Source organism: Clinocottus analis, unplaced genomic scaffold, assembly GCF_023055335.1.
Source record: "Clinocottus analis isolate CAN_PGR_092001 unplaced genomic scaffold, fCliAna1.0.p SCAF_14, whole genome shotgun sequence".
In the NCBI taxonomy this organism is placed as follows: domain Eukaryota; kingdom Metazoa; phylum Chordata; class Actinopteri; order Perciformes; family Cottidae; genus Clinocottus; species Clinocottus analis.
Genome location: NW_027175865.1, coordinates 13,218,474 through 13,237,334, shown reverse-complemented (window position 1 = coordinate 13,237,334; position 18,861 = coordinate 13,218,474). Strand labels below are relative to the sequence as shown.

At 39.5% G+C, this 18,861-nt stretch overlaps 3 protein-coding genes across 3 annotated transcripts; all 3 read left to right on the top strand.

Annotated features, from left to right (window-relative positions):
• The first annotated feature begins 2,377 nt into the window (after positions 1–2,377).
• Positions 2,378–5,223, top strand: LOC137784490 (glutathione S-transferase A-like). Its single transcript, XM_068575206.1, has 6 exons — positions 2,378–2,609; positions 2,732–2,797; positions 2,986–3,091; positions 3,820–3,938; positions 4,694–4,779; positions 4,888–5,223. The coding sequence occupies exons 1-6, from the start codon at positions 2,442–2,444 to the stop codon at positions 5,018–5,020; spliced, it is 678 nt and encodes a 225-aa protein (XP_068431307.1). The 5' UTR covers positions 2,378–2,441; the 3' UTR covers positions 5,021–5,223.
• Positions 5,224–6,813: 1,590 nt separating this feature from the next.
• Positions 6,814–11,722, top strand: LOC137785029 (coagulation factor XI-like). Its single transcript, XM_068576047.1, has 9 exons — positions 6,814–6,874; positions 6,977–7,133; positions 8,200–8,309; positions 8,771–8,933; positions 9,130–9,248; positions 9,339–9,471; positions 9,644–9,750; positions 11,311–11,470; positions 11,578–11,722. The coding sequence occupies exons 1-9, from the start codon at positions 6,814–6,816 to the stop codon at positions 11,720–11,722; spliced, it is 1,155 nt and encodes a 384-aa protein (XP_068432148.1).
• A 1,886-nt stretch (positions 11,723–13,608) lies between these two features.
• LOC137785028 (coagulation factor XI-like) lies at positions 13,609–17,529 on the top strand. Its single transcript, XM_068576046.1, has 9 exons — positions 13,609–13,669; positions 13,773–13,932; positions 14,974–15,083; positions 15,569–15,731; positions 15,918–16,036; positions 16,127–16,259; positions 16,477–16,583; positions 17,020–17,179; positions 17,397–17,529. The coding sequence occupies exons 1-9, from the start codon at positions 13,609–13,611 to the stop codon at positions 17,527–17,529; spliced, it is 1,146 nt and encodes a 381-aa protein (XP_068432147.1).
• Positions 17,530–18,861: the final 1,332 nt, after the last annotated feature.

Sequence of the window (18,861 nt, the reverse complement as noted above, 5' to 3'; positions counted from 1 at the left end):
GACTGAAGATGAAACGATATGAAGCTGTGGAATGCTACCAGGCAGTAAAGACACTTATATTCAGACTGTGGTCACAGGTTGTGGGTCGTTAAATCACTTCACAGCATTCTAAGGAATATTCCCATGGACATACTGAACAATGACACATTTATAAAAAGAGGCATTTATTACCACAACTTGCTCAATACAAGAGTAGTTTTATGTGTTTTACAATATAAAATGAACGCACTAACGACCTGTGCAAAGTAATGGAAACTTGAAAACTCGGTTCAGCAGAATTAAATGTATTTCATACTTGATTCTGAATTTCAGGCAAATACTTGAGTGAATTTGACACAGTTGAGGCGTATAAACGACACAAGCTTGTTTGGTCAGTTTGTTTTGTGGGTTTGAAGTGTTTTTGTGTCGCTCTGCCTGAGGTGTTGTGTAGATCAGCTCGCAGCTTATTAGGCCCTTTTCACAGAAGCCATGTTGACACAGTGACACAGGGTAGACACAGGTGGGAATGATAACATACGGTCCTGTTGGGGCAAAGCCCCATTGTGCATGTTGTTCAATGTCTTTGGCACATTGAATAGAATGAGATCATTTAATCAAATACACCTGTGTCAAGGAGAAAGTCAGGTTTACTTGTGTCCTTGCATGGCACTGTTCAGGTTTAGAAAGGTGAGGTAGCTCTGCAGTGGCGTCCCCTCCATATGTGACTGGTGGTGTCAGCAGTGACTGAGACACCTTGTATTAATGGTATGTTCTTTATTCTGTGTGAAATTGGACGCTTGCTCAGTTTAGCTCACCTGATACTTACGTACCTGGCCAGGTGGCCGGTTCCAATCAGGCAGCTTGCTGTGAGGCTTTTGTTTGGTGTTCTTTTTCTTCAGTTTTATTGAAATACCAGGGTTTCCTTTACTTCTATTAAGTTTTTCATTGAAAAATGGAAGTTAGTTTGTGCTGCCAAACCGACCCATTTGTCCTTTTTATATGGGGTGACAGCACACCAGACCTGAAAAAAACTGGATTGCTTTAAATACACCTACTGGAAAAATGGATCACTGATGCAAAAACAGTGATTAGGCCTTCATTGGAAAATGTATCTTTTAGACTGCAAAATAACCAAATGGAATATGCTGAAACTTGGGTGACAGTGGAAGAGTAGTTAATTTCACTTTAGTAAATAAAAAAAGGAGAATGGAGGGGGGAAAAATGAATAAAACTAATAATAGTTGTCCCCTTTTTCTGTCAATGCCGTTCTACAAAGTTTAGGACCCATACTGTATGAGTAGTGCATTGCTTTACATAATTGTATCTTATTTTAGAGGGTTCTAAAACAAAAAAATACCACTGGTCAGCTGCTGTGGAAAAGTGCTGGAAGGAGCAGGCTTCAGCAAAATCACATGTTCTTCATGTGATTTCTGCATCCTTCGTTCATGAAACAAGTTTTCTTGCAACTGCAGACCAAAGTGCAGAAATAATGAGGTGTTCAAAGGCCAACGCAGAGAAAGCGGCACAAAGAAACTGTAGTAAATGTAAACAATGTAAATAGTGGGTTCTAATTTTTATTTATTTATGTCATGCTCGCATAATGATAAATTACATGGGTGGTGTTTAACCTTTTTGTTTACTTTTAATTGCCAGAGCTGGTTTGTTTAGTACGTGCAGGGGTGAGTGAGAAGTGCTGAGTCACTATGAGTTTTCAACATTCAAATTTCAAGATGCTGCAAACACGCTACAAGCGCGATAGTGAGAAAAAATTCATCCCGATAATAGTTAACATGTAATGCAATGGACCAAGATACTATTCACAAAGTTTTCCATAGATATGTTAGTGGGAATGTTTTAGTAAAAATACGATTCACTTTGAAGTTATACCTTGAGTCAATAAGCTGATTGTTAATTACAGTCACAGGTTATAGGTGCAATTATTATAAGTCTCCTTCAGTGCACTTAAAAAAAAAAATGATTTCAGCGTCGGATTCGTGGTTTTCGTTACTTATATTTCGTGGTCTGCGTGGCTGAGATCAAAGAGTATGATGCACCGCAAGAGAGGTCTCTCCTCCGCATGTTTGACTTTGCTAATGTCCGCGGACCAATGCAGCCAGAGGCCTAATTCACATGAAAACTATTTTAAAGCAGTCAGTGAAATACATTACATGTGAAATACAATGCATGTATATAGGACATCATGTGTTCTCGATTTGAAGGTAGATTTATTAAAAAAGGAGGGGTTAACGTCGGGTGTGAACTGCCTCGACTGTCTTGTGCCACAGATCTTTGGTAAAAAAGAAAACAAAGGAAATGGGACGGGCCCTAATTCCACCAATCCAGATGCGAAGCGGCTGGAGCGTCTTATATAACCCGACGTTTTCATAGTTTCAAACTTCACTCCTCTCGTCCTCCACTTCGCACTGCTTTCTCGTCCAGGTGTCACAGCTCAAGCTCCAACCATGGCCAAGGACATGACTCTGCTGTGGGGCTCCGGCTCTCCTCCCTGCTGGAGGGTCATGATCGCGCTGGAGGAGAAGAACCTGCAGGGCTACAACCAGAAACTGCTCTCTTTTGAGAAGGGGGAGCACAAGTCAGCGGAGGTCATGGCCATGAACCCCCGGGGACAGGTACGTTCAATTCACCTCGATGTAATGCAAATCTTGTGTCAATATCTTTTTTTTTCCTCCTTAAATGCACACATTCACTTTTTAAACGATGTTACTTGACATTTGCATTTTCTTTCCTAAAGCTTCCTTCCTTCAAACATAAAGACTGCGTCCTGAACGAGTCCTACGCTGCCTGCATCTACCTGGCGGTAAGAACTTTGCTCCTTATTAAAATTGTATATCACCAAGGATGTAATACGTAAGAGGCCCATTGTGCATTTTGTGTCCAACAATGCCTCGTAGACATCAGACACCCTGCGCCCCCGCAGGAGAAGAAACCGGACCGCCGTGCAGCTGTTCATAATGGTTCCTTTTTTTTCTTGTCTCCCAACAACAGAACCAGTTCAAATCCCAGGGAACCAAGCTGATCCCTGACTGCCCAGCTGAGCAAGCAATGATGTATCAGCGCATGTTTGAGGGTCTCGCACTCAACCAGAAAGCGGGTGCGTTAATTCTGACATGTTTTTTTATTTTATTTTTTGAAGGCGTTGCCCATGTAAATCCTGCATATTAACAGTTTAACCTTTTTTCTTTAAAAAAAAAAAAATAATAATTGTATTATACAGTTGAACTTAATGCCTTTGCTGGTGTTGTTGCTGTTTAGAGGCCCTGTGGGACTTTGAACTTCATTGCTCTTAGCAACAAACTAGACACTACCCACTGAACCTTTGTTTAAACCTCTGAGACTTCATGTCGCCTCAGGAACCTGAAATGCACGCCATGCACTAATGAGCTGTGCATCCACTTCATAAAGCCTTGACACCATGCATACATTTATGTAGTTCACCCATTTAAAAAAGAGGTAGTGAAAGTAGCTATAATTCCACAAAAGATCACATGTTCAGACTAGTTTGCTCTCAAGTCATGAGAGAGTACTTCAGTTTTGGGGAGGGGTGCATTCCCCTCAACTCTTGCGTAATCAAAAATGCAGTTCAGTGAACATATGTTTTCTAACTTGGTGTATTCACACTTTATTTGAGACACTTTTACTTTCTTCAGTTTGAAACGTGTGTTGCGTAACCCTTTCCTGCATGCCCCACACACAAATGCTGGGGAAATAAAAGCACATCGTGGATGTTGTGTCCTGAAATGTGGCGTGGATAGATTTCCTTGATGGCAGCGGTGAGGACTAACTCCTGTGTGTGTTTTTTTTTTTTTCCTCATTTTTCAGGGGATGTCATCTACTACAACTGGAAGGTTCCTGAGGCAGAGAGACATGACTCTGCTGTGACGAGAAATAGAGAGAGTCTGACTGCTGAGATCAAGCTGTGGGAGAGCTACCTTAAAAAGGTAACCTGAACCATGTATGCTTTGATGATAGACTTTTTTTTTTTTTAAATTGTATTTTTTTTAAGAGCACAGATGTCCATTTGATCAGTTTTAGCTCCTGATACTTCATGCCTATAAAGTTGCCACTCGACGATGGCGTAGCTTAGAACAAAAGTGGGTAAACCGCTATCCCGGCTCTCTCAAGGTAACACAATTTGCCTAGTGCCACCTCTAAAGCTCACTAATGTAAATCCTGCTTAGGCATTCTGGCTCCATCTCAATTGGTATCCTGACAAAAGGGTGGCATCCAGCTTCCTGTCTTTTTTTTTAATTTGTTTTTTTAAGTGACGTGTAAAAGAAAAAAAGGCGTGTTGTAGGTTTTTGTGCCAGCCCTACCAGGAAGCACATTACCGCCAGTTATTACTGGTACTGCAACTTGTTGAATTAACACTTTGGTCTCCACCAACACTGAAAATGTAGTTTCTGAAACTCTTCCCTCTGCCCATAGTTTTACAAATTATCTATTTTTGGAGTTGTTTTTTTTAAATGTCCTGTGTGGACAAAACAAACTGGATTGACAGAAAATACCCACGGACAACTATTATCCTGGGTGCGCTTTAGAAGATTTCAATTTAGTGTATTTTTTAAACTACCGTCTATTGTAGCTAACATTATGTAAATTGTAATTGTTAATGGGGATATTGGCAAATTAATGCTGTTGTCTTGGGTGTCAAACTTGCCCCCGAGCACATGGGCTAACTCTTTTCCTCTTCTAGGGATCAGGCTCTTTCCTGGCAGGAAAGACTTTTTCACTGGCTGATGTGGCTGTTTTTCCAAGCATTGCTTATCTCTTCCGTTTCCAGTAAGTGGGTTAAATCACGAAAATGTCTTAAGATTGACAAAATAAATGCACCGTGGCAGCAATAAGTTTGTCATTAGAAGTTCACTTCAACTTTTCTCACTTCTTTAGGTTATGTGAAGAGCGTTACCCTAAACTGGCCGCCTACTATAACTCTCTGAAGGACAGACCCAGCATCAAAAGCTCATGGCCTCCTACCTGGCTGGAGGCTCCAGATAAATCAGCCATGCTGAAGGACATCTGAGACTCAAACTCATCAGCCGACCCACTGGCACTGTTGTGGCATATGTAACCACTCCTTGTATTGCACTATTCTAGCTGTCTGCACTTTTATTTAAAGAAATATACATTTGTTGTGGTTAATTACCTAACATAATTTGTGTGTGTCTTAGAACTGCAGATTATGCTTTTGGTGCCGTAAACAATAAACATTGGCTTTCAGAGTTGCATGTTTTTTTTTTTTTTTTTTGTGTTTTTTTTATTGGGATATAGCTGTAGGTTTTATACCTTTTTAACATATTGGTGAATTTAGTGTTAAACTTGTCTCCAGAAGTTTAGTTCTGACAGCAGAGGCCACTAGACTGAAATGAACCTCTGCTGCTTTTGGCTTTATGCCATTCTTCTTGAACTTGTAAAGTTCCTCTCATTCTTTATGTCGAAAAGGTGACTGCACGAAGCGACACTACCTTGAACTTTCAAAATTTTTAATGCAAGAGAATGTTTCTCAAATTAGTCTGGGTCAAGATCCTTAGCTTTTCATTATATGGAAATGACGCAATTTGAACTGTCCTAGGTGACTGGTCAGCCCTCAAAACAATGTTATCTAAAGCTCAATGTTATCCTCACTCTGTACAACCTAATGCTTAAACGTAAGATGTACCGGATTTAGCATGCTAGAAGAACACAAACGGCAAACTACAATGTACGAGAGGTCAGCAGAGCAAAAGTACACATGACACAGTTCCACAAGTTCAATCTGGACTTTCAGAAAGTCAAATCTATCCCGTATCACCGCGTGTCTGTTGGTCTCACTCCAGAAAATGGGTGTGTTGATTCTGACACGGTTTAATTTTAAGCTGGTGACCCTGTAAATCCTGCATACCATAGTTTAACTTTTTTATTATACAGTTGAACTTCATGACTTGGCTTATGTTGCCGTTTACAGGCCTCTTGGGACTTGGAACTTCATTCCTCTTGGCAACAAACTAGACGCTACCCACTGAACTGCCTTGTTTAAACCTCTGAGACTTCATGTCCCCAGTCGCTCCAGGAACCTGAAATACACGCCATGCTCTAATGAACTCCAGTTGACACGACCGCGTTGACCCGACCACATTGACACGACCACGGTCAAAAACTGTTTGCTTTGCATCCACACCTCATTAGCTGGCACCAATTGATACTCCTTAGAGTTAATGTTCCACACGTTAATTCACCCTGTTTTCCAAAAAAGATAAAAGAAAGCAACACAACTAAATTATGGGTCAAACAATGCTATTGATCTTGTCTTTTAGGCGCCGCTGCTATCTCAAGTGTGCTATCAAGCGTGCCTCCTACTAAAGTTGTCAAACTGGCCAATGTATCAGGTTTCCAACTGAGGAACTGCGTCCATAGTTCTCTCCACACAGACCATGTTGCTTAGTCATGGTTAGTTGGTCTGTTGGTTGGTCATTAGATCATTTATTTGCTGTTTAAGCTGCAGATGATTCTTTTTGTGTGTAAACACTAAAGACACAATAAAACTGTTGCAGCATCAGTCTGCTATCAGCCTGCTTTATTCATTTGAAAGTCAGTATTCATACCTCTTTTAGTTCACTTGTAAGAGGAATATGTTTTCAAAATATAGGGTATTTAGGTGAGCAATGATACTGAAATACATCCGAAGTTTCATTTAGATAAAAAAAAAAACATGTACTTTTTAATCTGGACTTTTAGAAAGTCAATAAAGTATCGGTCAAAGTCCGTGTGGAGCTGCTTTTAAAATTGATGGATGAACCGTTATTTTCAAGACTCCTCACTAGCTTCAGAACTGAGAAGATGGAAACACTTTGGATTTGGGGGGTTCTGCGGTCTATCTACACCCTCTCCTTTAGTCAAGGTAATGCGTTACGTATTGTATTTTCACCACTTATATGTAATAGGATGTATTGGATATTTGTATTTGTACAAGTAAAAGTGTGATTTTTTTCTGTTTATTTAGAATGTCATCCACAGCTTCTGGAGAATATAGATTTCCCTGGAACAGACATCAAATTTGTCTATTCTCCTGATGCCAATCACTGTCAGCAGCTTTGCACCCAGGACCCTGCATGTCTCTACTTCACCTTTGTTCGTGCGGACTGGACCGAGGACGACAGGTACAAAACAAGCAGTGCAGCCATGAATTGAAATAAGTAATACTTGTTTATTTTTCATAAAGTTTGAATAGTGAAAAAAACATTTCAGACTTTGAGAGAATCTGATAGCTGGACCCTAAAAACAAGTAATTATTTGTTCAAAATTTTAAATTAAGCGCTACCATAAGTCAAAGGAAAGTTGATCTTTTTTCCAACTGTAAATTAGAGGTCTTATCTTTTAACAACAGTTGTATTTGCTTCATGTCATCCATATCCTATTTGTCAATTTGTTTTCGCTGTGTAACAGGACGGTACGGAGGACACAGAAGTTAGGGGCAGCGCAGCAATCACAGGTAGAGTCAGTTCTGTGGGTTTTAAAGGTTTTTAATTCAACAAACACAAAATAACTGAAAACGTAGCTCAGTCCAGAGGTCTGTCAATTACATACACCAACTGCACAATATCAACCAGGCCACTAGAGTCAAGATTCAAAACATTCAAGATTCAAGACGTTTTTACTGTCATATGCACAGATAACAGACAGTTACTCTATACAATGAAGAGCTTATTTTGCTCGGTCCTCCTAATACGGAATTGCAATAAACTTAAGGTGAAAAAAATAAAAAACACAAGCACAAAAAATAAAAGATACAACAGTATTGCACAAAAATATGACAATAGTATTGCTATGATAATGTGGAGCGTTCTGGCTGGAAGGAAGAATGTTACAGCTGCAACTGTGACCATTCACTTTCCTCAGGTTTTAAAAGGCCAGTGTGTATGATAAAGTATTGTAATATTTTATTGTTGTTTATATGTACGTAGAGAGTTTTAACTCTTCAAAAAAAAAGAGAGTGGTGAACTGAGGGATGTATGGTTTACAGTTGATGCCACGAGATCACCACTAGATGCCACTAAATCCTTTACTCTCTCTCTCTCTCCCTCTCTCTCTTTCTCTCTCTCTCTCTCTCTCTCTCTCTCTCTCACACATTCACACACACACACACACACACACACACACACACACACACACACACACACACACACACACACACACACACATATAAACATCTGCATCTCTCTGCAGGCACTTCTACTGCTACCTGAAGAGCAGTCCCTCTGGACAGCCCAATAAGCGGACTCCACTGCAGGGCGTCACCTCTGGATTTTCTCTCAAACCCTGCAGCCCAGATCCAGGTAAGCTCACAACAGTTTTGGTAACTAACAAGTAACATTGTTACGTAATTCAAAATGAGAGGAATTGTGATAAGTTACTGTTACTAAAGAAAACATGTACACTTACTAATCAAAATGTTGGTGATTCCAAAAGGGTTGAATCTGAATATATAGATTTTGTTAAGTGTAGAAAATAACATTCATGAATCTTATTTAAATTTATATTGAATAACTTTAAATTAAAGTTGTACAGTAATGAGAGATGGGAAGAGTTGAGTACTGTTGTGATGTTCACGCTGCTGGTTGGAGTTTTTATATTAGCACTTTTGTTTAGCTTCATTGCTATAGTTTAAAACATGTGTTAGAAACAGTCAAATCACATCAACAGGGTAACTATTCTGTAACCTATTTCATTTCTAACCTTCCCACACTGCTGGTTATTGATCCATGACCCACTCTCCTTTACTCTCTCTGTCTGTCAGAGCCTTGTCTGCCTCAGCTTTACCATAACATAGACTTCACAGGAGCAGACTACCGAACCTTGTTCACAGCCGACTACGAGGAGTGTCAGAGAGTCTGCACACAGGACCCCACCTGTCAGTTCTTTACTTTTGTCAATGCGGCCTTCACATCGGAGAAAATCAGGTAAAACTGGATCACGCAATGTTTCACTGCTGTTGAAGTCAAATCATCATTGTATCCTCTCCCACTAGTTGTTACACACAGTTTATGTAATACAAACAATGAGAGGGAGGCTTTGCTCTGGCACCACCAGGCTGCCGACTGAGGCTCTGCAGGGCTCTCCACTTCCCTAACTATGCAATTTCTTGTTCTGTTTTAGGTACAAGTGTAACCTTAAATTCAGCTGGGCAGTACCGATAATTCCTAATATTCAAACAAAATTTGATGCAGTATCAGGATTCTCCCAACGAGCGCAGACCACTAAAGGATCTAAACCAGGTGACCAAGCAGTCAGAGCAAAAGCAATTGGAATATATTTAGGCGATTGTTTTATATGCTTTATTAATGTGTTACCCGTGTTTTGTTCAGTGTGTGAGGGAAAGCTTTTTCCAAGCACTGACATCCCAGGAAATGATATTTTAGTTGTTCGTGCTGCCTCTCCTGAACACTGCCAGGCTCTGTGCTCTGCTCATTCGTCCTGCACCTACTTCACTTTTGTCAGGTACTCAAACTGTTTTCTCCAATAAAACAATACAATTAGCCTGTTCATTGTTCCACCAACTTACCTGACAGCCTGAATATTTAATTGTCCTTTTCCGTCAGATCTCTTCGAAAATCTCAAAATACAAACATTCTTATATTGAAGGTTTAATTTTCTTTTCTTTTTTTTGCAGCGAGAACTTCGACTGTCACCTGAAGGACAACCAAAATGTAATGGTGCTTAAATCCATACAAGGATCAACATCTGGATTACCAGCACGGTTCTGTCAGCTGGATAACAGTATGTATTATTTACAAACACTAAAACTGTCACGGAGGACACACTTTAAATTTCAAATTCAATAATTTATTCTTATGTATTTTCCATGTGGCAAAGGATCGGTCATTCTGTACTAGAGCTAGCAGTGGCAGAACGTGGATTTGATACCTACGCCTTCAATCTGAGTCGATCAGCTGTTGCGGTGTGCGGCAACACAACGCCACTCACCTGATGATGTTGACTTAAAGACAAAGTCCATACGCCTCTCCTTATTAACAAAAAGTCCAGCGACGCGGTTATACAGTTTATCAATGGGCTCCGGTTCCATCAACAGGTGGCCATGGATGCCGGTGAAAACAGCCGAGCCCCCCATCTCCCAGCCGCACCCCCGGATCACCTCCAACCGTTCAAGCTCAGAAACTATCCGCTCGACAGCAGCAGTCGACAACCCACATCCGCCACGATGTCATCTTCTCGTCCTCCTTCAGCCACCGAGCGCCAAAAAGCGCAGGAAACTATAAACGTGTCACAACTTCTCTGCCTCAGCCGGAATCATTCCAGCTCCCACTGAGCTCCGCCCTGTTGTCACGTTGACCAATCACAGCGCATATTAATGGTCACACTGAGCCACCTCGCAGGCCCCGGCGCGTGAAGGAACACGCCCAGCTTGTCAAACTAAAGATCTGATTTGTTGAAGTCCATGACGATCAACCACAACGTTCAATCCCTGTAGTTTAATCTGCACAGGCCTTCTTAAACTGTTCTTCTTAGAGACTGGAGGAAAAAATGGAATTGGATAAAAACTCTCCTTCAAACCAGCTGCAGGCTAAAGGCAGAGCAACAGAGGAAGACAGGAGCTGTACAATGGGAAAATGAGCTAAAAGGGAAAAATAATTATAATACATGTAGTGTATTTGTGAAAAACAATTAAATTATAAAATAGCTATAACTTTGTGATTCTGTGTAGGCCTGCAGTGAAGGCTTAGCAGGCCCTGACAGCCCGCCACTGTGTTTCAGCCATATGAACCACAGTGATGTGGATCTTCTGAACATGCTTTGTGTAAGGGCGAGTTCACACCGGAGTCATAGGAAATCAGTTTTCCCACAACATCTTGTTTGCATTATGAAGCTTTTTATTCACAGCAGTTAGAAGAATTAGAATCAAAGTGTTGTGCTCGAAGTCCAAATCTGAAAACATTCATGAGAATGTCAGAAAACACTTTGTGATGAATACATTATGCAAAACCAGACTTTGTCTTGTCATGTTTCGTCTCTATTATAAAACAACAACATCCACTGAATGGCAATTCATTTTGTGTGTAACATAATGATGAACCAAAGCCCTGACACTCCCTTCTAGCGTCGCATCTATTCGCTATAAACTCTTATTTTAGATTTGCTTATGAAGCGATCTTAAACAAAACCTGGAAGCATTCAGCAACTTCATCTATCAAAGCTTTCTGTTTATTGTTGGTAAAGTATTTCTGTAGTTTATCTAGCAGCAGCAGCATTGAAGCATTGCAGCAGCAGCAGCAGCAGCAGCAGCAGCAGCAGTTTAACCTTGTTCCTCTCTGCTTACAGGCTGGGCTCGGATCCCTTTTGAAGACAGAGATTTCCCATTGAATGACATTCGCTTTGAGCTGCTGGACGATGCAGACAGTTGTGAGAAGGCCTGTACTGATGATCCCAACTGCCAGTTCTACACCTATTGTGTAACAGACACGCCCGACACAATGAACGGGTACATTAATTCTTCTGCGAGCTTGCAATGCAGCCCCTCCTTATTCATGATGACAGCTGTATTTATGGGGCATATTTGAAGATGCTGTTATTGATCTTGTCTTTTAGGCGCCGCTGCTATCTCAAGCGTGCCATCACCATGCCTGCTCCTCCTAAAGTTACCAAACTGGCCAATGTTGTCTCAGGCTTCCAGCTGAGGAACTGCGTGCATCGTTCTGTGCCATTGACACATCGTCTGTTGGGTTGGTCCTAACATCATTTGATTGCTGTTTAAGGTGCAGATGATTGTTTTTGTGTGTGTGTAAACAATAAAAAATCAATAAAACAGGAAGAACATCAGTTTGCTTTCAGCCTAATTTGTTCATTTGAAAGTCAGTACTCATACTTATTTTAGCTCACTAGAAAGAGGAATATGGGTAACACCCTTTATAATAACTACATGCTATTTATCATTAGTAAAGCATAAACACTTAGTTAATCAGTTATAAAGCATTGTACAACATGAACACTCAGTACCTCTCAGATGGAATTCATAAACACGGATATAAATGTTTTATTGTTGATTAATAAACTTGATTATTATACATTTCTTGATTGGGTTTTCATACGTCATAACTGAGACTTTTGATAATTTGTTAATGCTTAATAAAGCATAGATACCTGCTTAACTACCAAGCATCTTTAGACCCAGACAATAATTTAGTGGCAAAAAATGTGAATGGTATGCATTCAACTAAATACTGAATATCTCCTAAATCCCAAGGTCTATTTGAACAACTTAACCTTCCTCCTGTGTTCGCTTTCTGTTAGCATCTCCTGTGTTAGCTTTTTGTTAGCATCTCTTGTGTTAGCTTTTTGTTAGCATCTCCTGTGTTAGCTTTTTGTTAGCATCTCTTGTGTTAACGGGTCGGTGCTGACCCAAGTCTTAAATCAGCTGTAAAATACACTCAAAACAATTATCTATCATCCAATTTGTTTCTCATCTCTCGGTTAACTTGTTAGGCTTCCTTATTCACAAACATATTATTGTATGTTTGAATATTTTTGGTGTGGCCACTAGGCCTTTTCTTCATCGGTACACCACTCCATTTCAATTTAAAAAATGGTGAGAATCATATAAGTAAATAAAAGGTTGTTGTGTTACCTGACTATTACTGAGGGATATTAGAACACATCTCTTAAATACATTTGTTTTATTCATTTTTTCATTTTAATATTATTAACTATAGTAGCATCTATGGTGTTATAGGTCCATTTCAACTCGTGTATAGTTACCTCAAGAAAAAGGCTTTTTAGCAAAAGAACTTTAATACAAACACAAAATAAAAAGCAAAAGTCATAACACAAAGTCAAAGTTTTATGCATTTAAAACAAAAGTTAGGTTAAAAGGTTCCTATATATCTGCTAGTGGTATATTAGTTTATGATAGTACGCAGACAAGAAAACAGAGAGAAAATAAGCTAATAGTGAACAATTATTATAATAGATGTGTGTTTGTGAAAAACAATGAAGTTATAAAATAGCTATAACTTTTAATTATGAGAAAAACGAAACAAAATTAAATTATTAAAGGGGATAAAATGCAACCATTTCAATAATAATTGTTGATGTATTAAAACTCATGTTGAATTATTTTTCTTGGTCAGACCTCGGAACCATCCGTGGTGAGGAGCTGGACCCTTTCGATTGAATTATTCCAAGTTTCTGTTTAATAAATGCTTAAAGAATTTAAAGTGTCCCACATTGTATTTGTTTTCTCTAAAGGAGATTGATAAGGTTTATTCATTTCCATTACATAATCTTGTTGCTCTTCGCGAAGAGACTATTTAGGTTAAGAAGGGGCATGCATAATACATTTTTTATGAAAGCTGCCTGAGCAAAAATCGTGTTCTGGAGGACTGAAGTAAATCAGTGACAAGATTTAGCATGCCAGAAAAACAACCAAGTTACATTTTGAATAGGTCAGCTGAGCACAAGTAAACAGTTGGGACACTGTTTAAATACTTTCAGCATCCACATGTTGATTGTAATCTGGACTTTCAGAAAGTCAATAAAGCCATACCATGAGCTCAAAGTCCGTATGGGGCTGCTTTAAAGTTGACGGATGAACCGTTGATGTCAAGAAACCTCAGAACCGAAATGGAAACACTTTGGATTTTGGGGGTTCTGCTGTCTATCTGCAGCCTCTCCTTCAGTCAAGGTAATGCATTACATATTGTATTTTCACCACTTATATGTAATAGGATGTATTGGATATGTGTGTATTTGTACATGTAAAAGCGTGTTCTTTTCTGTTTATTTAGAATGTGATCAACAGCTTAAGGAGAATATAGATTTCCCTGGAACAGACATCAAATTCGTCTTTTCATCTGACGCCAATCACTGTCAGCAGCTCTGCACCCAGCACCACGCCTGCCTCTACTTCACCTTTGTTCGTGCGGACTGGACCAAGGACAACAACAAGTATAAAACAAGCTGCGCAGCCATGAATTCAAATCAAGTTTTCATAAAACAGGAAGGTGGAAATACATTTTAGAAATGACAAACCTGACAACTGTCACAATAAATACTTTTTACATTTTGTATTAAATTTAGAACTACCATACACTACCAAAGTAAAATGAAAACAACTGTTTATCGAATGTCTTTTTTAAAAAAAAAAAATGATATGATGATTGCCCAAATGTAGTGCGGCGAAATGGGATAGTGCAGTCCAATACTGAGGCTATTCTAGTGCATCTGATTGACTGAGCGACTGTACACACGGTCACGCAGTGGAGGAGGGGCCAAGCCATTTAGAATTTTATAGACCATGTACATATTTGTAAATAATCTAAAATTCGTGAAGCTCAGCAGATTGTGTTTCTCCAGTATGTTACAGTGATGGAAATCTAATGCTTTTTTGTCCAATGTTTTAAGAGTTTGTTTGTGAAGGGATTCCAGTGCTTTTAAGGTTGTTTCACCAGCCTGCCCCCAACATGTGATGCAATATGATGTATGTGAGAGGATCATGGCATGCATAAAAACCTGTGGTATTATCTATATTAACGGCTGTGTTTGCTTCAATTTCATGTATACTATTTGTGAATTTGCGCTGTAACTGTGACCATGCACTTTCCGCTTATGTTATTTTAAAAAAAAAAGTTTCATAAGGACAGTGTGTAGGATAATGTAATGGTAGAAATGAAATATGTTATTAACTATGTTTTCATTTGTGTGTAATTCCCTGAAACTAAGAGTCATAGTTTTTATGTTATCTTAGAATGATTTGTTTAAATGCACCTAGAGAGCTTTACCTCTTCAAAGATTATATCATACTGCACCTCCATCTTTCAGTACACTTGTCCAAGAACAAGCCAAACAATCCGAACAAATTTACAGAGGGCCTTTCTCGTGTTTATCTTACTAGAGATACCAATACATCCTCCACACTGATAAAGTCAAAGACGCACACACACACACACACACGCACACACACACATAAACATCTGCATCTCTCTGCAGGCACTTCTACTGCTACCTGAAGAGCAGTCCCTCTGGACAGCCCAATAAGCGGACTCCACTGCAGGGCGTCACCTCTGGATATTCTCTCAAACCCTGCAGCCCTGATCCAGGTGAGCGCACTTAACAATTAACAGGGTTACGTAATTCAATTACAAAATAACATTAATTGTAATCAGTTACAAGTACAGAGAACAAACAAACAAAAATGAAATAATTGAATTACACTTACTAATCAAAATGTTGGTGATTAAAAAAGGGTTGGAGCTGAATCTATTATTTTTAGAAATAAAGCTTAAGTGTAGAACATAACATTCATGCTGTTACTTTGTTTAAATCTTTTCTCAAGTTTATTATGAATAACTTTTAATTATGGTTTGATGAGAGATGAGTACTGTTGTGATGTTCACGCTGCTGGTTTGAGTTCATGTTATTAGCACTTTTGTTTAGCTTCATCGCTATAGTTTAAAACATGTGTTAGAAACAGTCAAATCACATCAACAGGGTAACTATTCTGTAACCTATTTCATTTCTAACCTTCCCACACTGCTGGTTATTGATCCATGACCCACTCTCCTTTACTCTCTCTGTCTGCCAGAGCCTTGTCTGCCTCAGCTTTACCATAACATAGACTTCCCAGGAGCAGACTACCAAACCTTGTTCACAGCCGACTACGAGGAGTGTCAGAGAGTCTGCACACAGGACCCCACCTGTCAGTTCTTCACTTTTGTCGATGCGGTTTTCACACTAGAGAAAATCAGGTAAAACTGGATCACGCAATGTTTCACTGCTGTTGAAGTCAAATCATCATTGTATCCTCTCCCACTAGTTGTTACACACAGTCTATGTAATTCAAACAATGAGAGGGAGGCTTTGCTCTGGCACCACCAGGCTGCCGACATAAGCTCTCCACTTCCCTAACTATACAATTTCTTGTTCTGTTTTAGGTTCAAGTGCCATCTTAAATTCAGCTGGGTAGTACCGATAATTCCTATTGTTGAAAGAAAAGCTGGTGTAGTATCAGGATTCTCCCACAGAGCACAAATAAATCAAGGATCTAAACCAGGTACACAAACAGTCAGAGCAAAAGCATTTGGTAGAAACTCTGCAGATTGTTGTGCATGCGTTATTAATGTGTTACTTATGTTTTGTTCAGCATGTCAGAGAAAGCTTTTTCCAAGCACTGACATCCCAGGAAATGACATTGTGGTTCATCTTGCTGCCTCTCCTGAACACTGCCAGGCTCTGTGCTCTGCTCATTCATACTGCACCTACTTCACTTTTGTCAGGTACTCAAACAGTTTTCTCCAATAAAACAAGACAATGAGTAATTAGAAAGTGCTTTTATTAGCCTGTTCATTGTTCCAGCAACTTACCGGACATTGTCCTCACTGTGCCGACGTGGTTGAATATTTAATTAACCTTATCAGTCAGATCTGTTCTTGAATTAAACAATATAGAAATGCATTTATTCTAGGTTAAAGTTTCATTTCTTTTTTTTTTCAGTACCAGCTTCAACTGTCATCTGAAGAATAACAAAATTGAAATGGTGCTTATCGCCAAAGAAGGAGTCACATCTGGATTACCAGCACGGTTCTGTCAGCTGGATAACAGTATGTATTATTTACAAACACTAAAACTGTAACAGAGGACCATCTGAACTACTAATTTCTACTACTAATGTATTCGGGCTGGGCAAAGTTTAAAAGATTGAACTAAATAATCGCATGATTTTTCTGCGATTAATCGCGATGAATCACATTATGCGCCACATTCCATAATGAAGTAAACTAGTGTATTGCACGCTTTTATTTTAAAGTAATGTTATCAGAACAAAATAAAAGGCACTGTGGGAGCAACAGCAATTTTACATACATAGTATATACTTTTTTTTCCTTTGTTTATGAACAAGTACCAGTAGAAACACAAGCTTTTTATTCTTAGCAGTTAGAACAATTAGAATTGAAGCACTGTGCTAGAAGTCCAAATCTGAAAACATGTATGAGAATGTGTCGGAAATGCTTTTGTGATGTTCCTCTCTGCCACCAGGCTGGATTCATGTCGCTCTTGAAGGAGTAGATTTCCGAGGTAATGACATTCGCTATGAGCTGATGGACGATGCAGACACTTGTCAGAAGGCCTGTATTGATGATCCTAGCTGCCAGTTCTACACCTATGTCAAGACAACTTTCTCCAACAGCCAATACAGGTATAATATTTATGCATACATGCAAACCTGCATGAACACAAATACTTTCCTTTTTGTGTTTGTTATAGAATTGTTCCAACAGTTCAAGCAATACCAAGACAACATTTTACTGGAATTCATACAGCATTCAGACGCCATTGCGGCTCCTCCTTATAAATGATGACAGCTGTATTTATGGGGCATATTTGAAGATGCTGTTATTGATCTTGTCTTTTAGGCGCCGCTGCTATCTCAAGCGTGCCATCACCATGCCTGCTCCTCCTAAAGTTACCAAACTGGCCAATGTTGTCTCAGGCTTCCAGCTGAGGAACTGCGTCCATAGTGCTCCACACACAGATGTTGCTGCTTAGTTCTTTAATGAGCACACTTGGTTTGTTCGTTGGTCCTAACATCATTTGATCGCTGTTTTAGCTGCAGAGGATTATTTTTGTGTGTAAACACTGAAGACACAATAAAACAGTTGGAACATCAGTCTGCTTTCAGCTTGCTTTATTCATTTGAAAGTCAGTATTCATACTTATTTTAGTTCACTTGTGACAGGAATATGTTTTCAAAAGTATATATTATAGTATTTAGGTGAGCGATGATACTAAAATACATTGTGTGTTTGTTAAGATAAAAAACATCTATTCCAAAGATGGATTTACAGTTTTTTAAAATTATTTTCAGTAGTAATTTGGAACTTTACTTTATAAAAGATAAAATAACAAGGGGAATGTTGTTTGAAAAACTGATGCCAGCTGGTTTATTTTTAATGTTTGTACTTTGAAAACGGTGAAAGCAGAGTGGGGCATGACTTTGGACTATTCTAGCTGGCTCCACTTTCTTAGAAATGTGCAATTTATGTGATTATTAATAACCTAAAATAATTTGTGTGTTGCTGGAAATGCAGATTGTTCTTTATTCGCTGTAAACAATAAACACTGTCTTTCAGCTTTGCATGTTTTTTTAAATAGATTTTTTAAATATACATTTTATTTTAGGTCTGCATAAAGGGAGTAATGGTATTAGAATATAACCCTAGGTTTATATGCCAACATATTAAAGCATTTAGTGATAAAAACGTGTCTCTCTCAGAAGAGTTTGTAGTTCGGAGAACAGAGCAGCTGGAGGTTCTGCTGAAGATGCTGGAGGTGCAGATGGGGTGCTGAGGCTGAGGAGGCGGACGGTGCTGGAGAGACGGCGGGTCGCATTCAATCGATCCTCGACTGAACCGGAAGGGATTCTGCGCTGCCACATTGAAGGCCGTCCCAAAGCTCTTGTTTGGCTCGCAGGATCTGGTGGGCGGGACTAAAGGCCCTTAAAGGGCAGTTGTAGTTGCAAGGGTGTATATCGCCCAAGTGAGGGAAACGGGGATGCAATTTAGAGACGTGGGATGCACCCATATAGAGTACATTTAAAAGTGAGAAGGCGACAGCTGATAGGTTAGTGAAGGGGGCGAGACTCTGCGCCCATTGGCTGGGTGCGCCTGGCTGTTAAACAGCTGATAGAGACACTTCTGACTTCTTGGTGGTGACGTTAGCAATGGATTGTGTGCTGCTCGTCAGGGACAGTAAGAGGCCCACGAGCCTGGCATGAGGGGGTTGTCTTGCCATTTGTCTCCTTGAACTTGTAACGTTCCTGTCATTCCCTATAAGTCCAAAAGGTGGCAACACACTGCACAAACAGAACATCACCTTGAA

Excerpts from the sequence above, each read along its gene's own strand:
- LOC137784490 (XM_068575206.1), top strand. The coding sequence starts at position 2,442 with ATGGCCAAGGACATGACTCTGCTGTGGGGCTCCGGCTCTCCTCCCTGC. Across the intron at positions 3,939-4,693 it reads GGGAGAGCTACCTTAAAAAG|GGATCAGGCTCTTTCCTGGC; the intron begins GTAACCTGAACC and ends TTCCTCTTCTAG. Across the intron at positions 4,780-4,887 it reads GCTTATCTCTTCCGTTTCCA|GTTATGTGAAGAGCGTTACC; the intron begins GTAAGTGGGTTA and ends TCACTTCTTTAG.
- LOC137785029 (XM_068576047.1), top strand. The coding sequence starts at position 6,814 with ATGGAAACACTTTGGATTTGGGGGGTTCTGCGGTCTATCTACACCCTC. Across the intron at positions 6,875-6,976 it reads CACCCTCTCCTTTAGTCAAG|AATGTCATCCACAGCTTCTG; the intron begins GTAATGCGTTAC and ends CTGTTTATTTAG. Across the intron at positions 9,751-11,310 it reads GTTCTGTCAGCTGGATAACA|GCTGGGCTCGGATCCCTTTT; the intron begins GTATGTATTATT and ends CTCTGCTTACAG.
- LOC137785028 (XM_068576046.1), top strand. The coding sequence starts at position 13,609 with ATGGAAACACTTTGGATTTTGGGGGTTCTGCTGTCTATCTGCAGCCTC. Across the intron at positions 16,037-16,126 it reads AAATCAAGGATCTAAACCAG|CATGTCAGAGAAAGCTTTTT; the intron begins GTACACAAACAG and ends TGTTTTGTTCAG. Across the intron at positions 17,180-17,396 it reads TTCTCCAACAGCCAATACAG|GCGCCGCTGCTATCTCAAGC; the intron begins GTATAATATTTA and ends CTTGTCTTTTAG.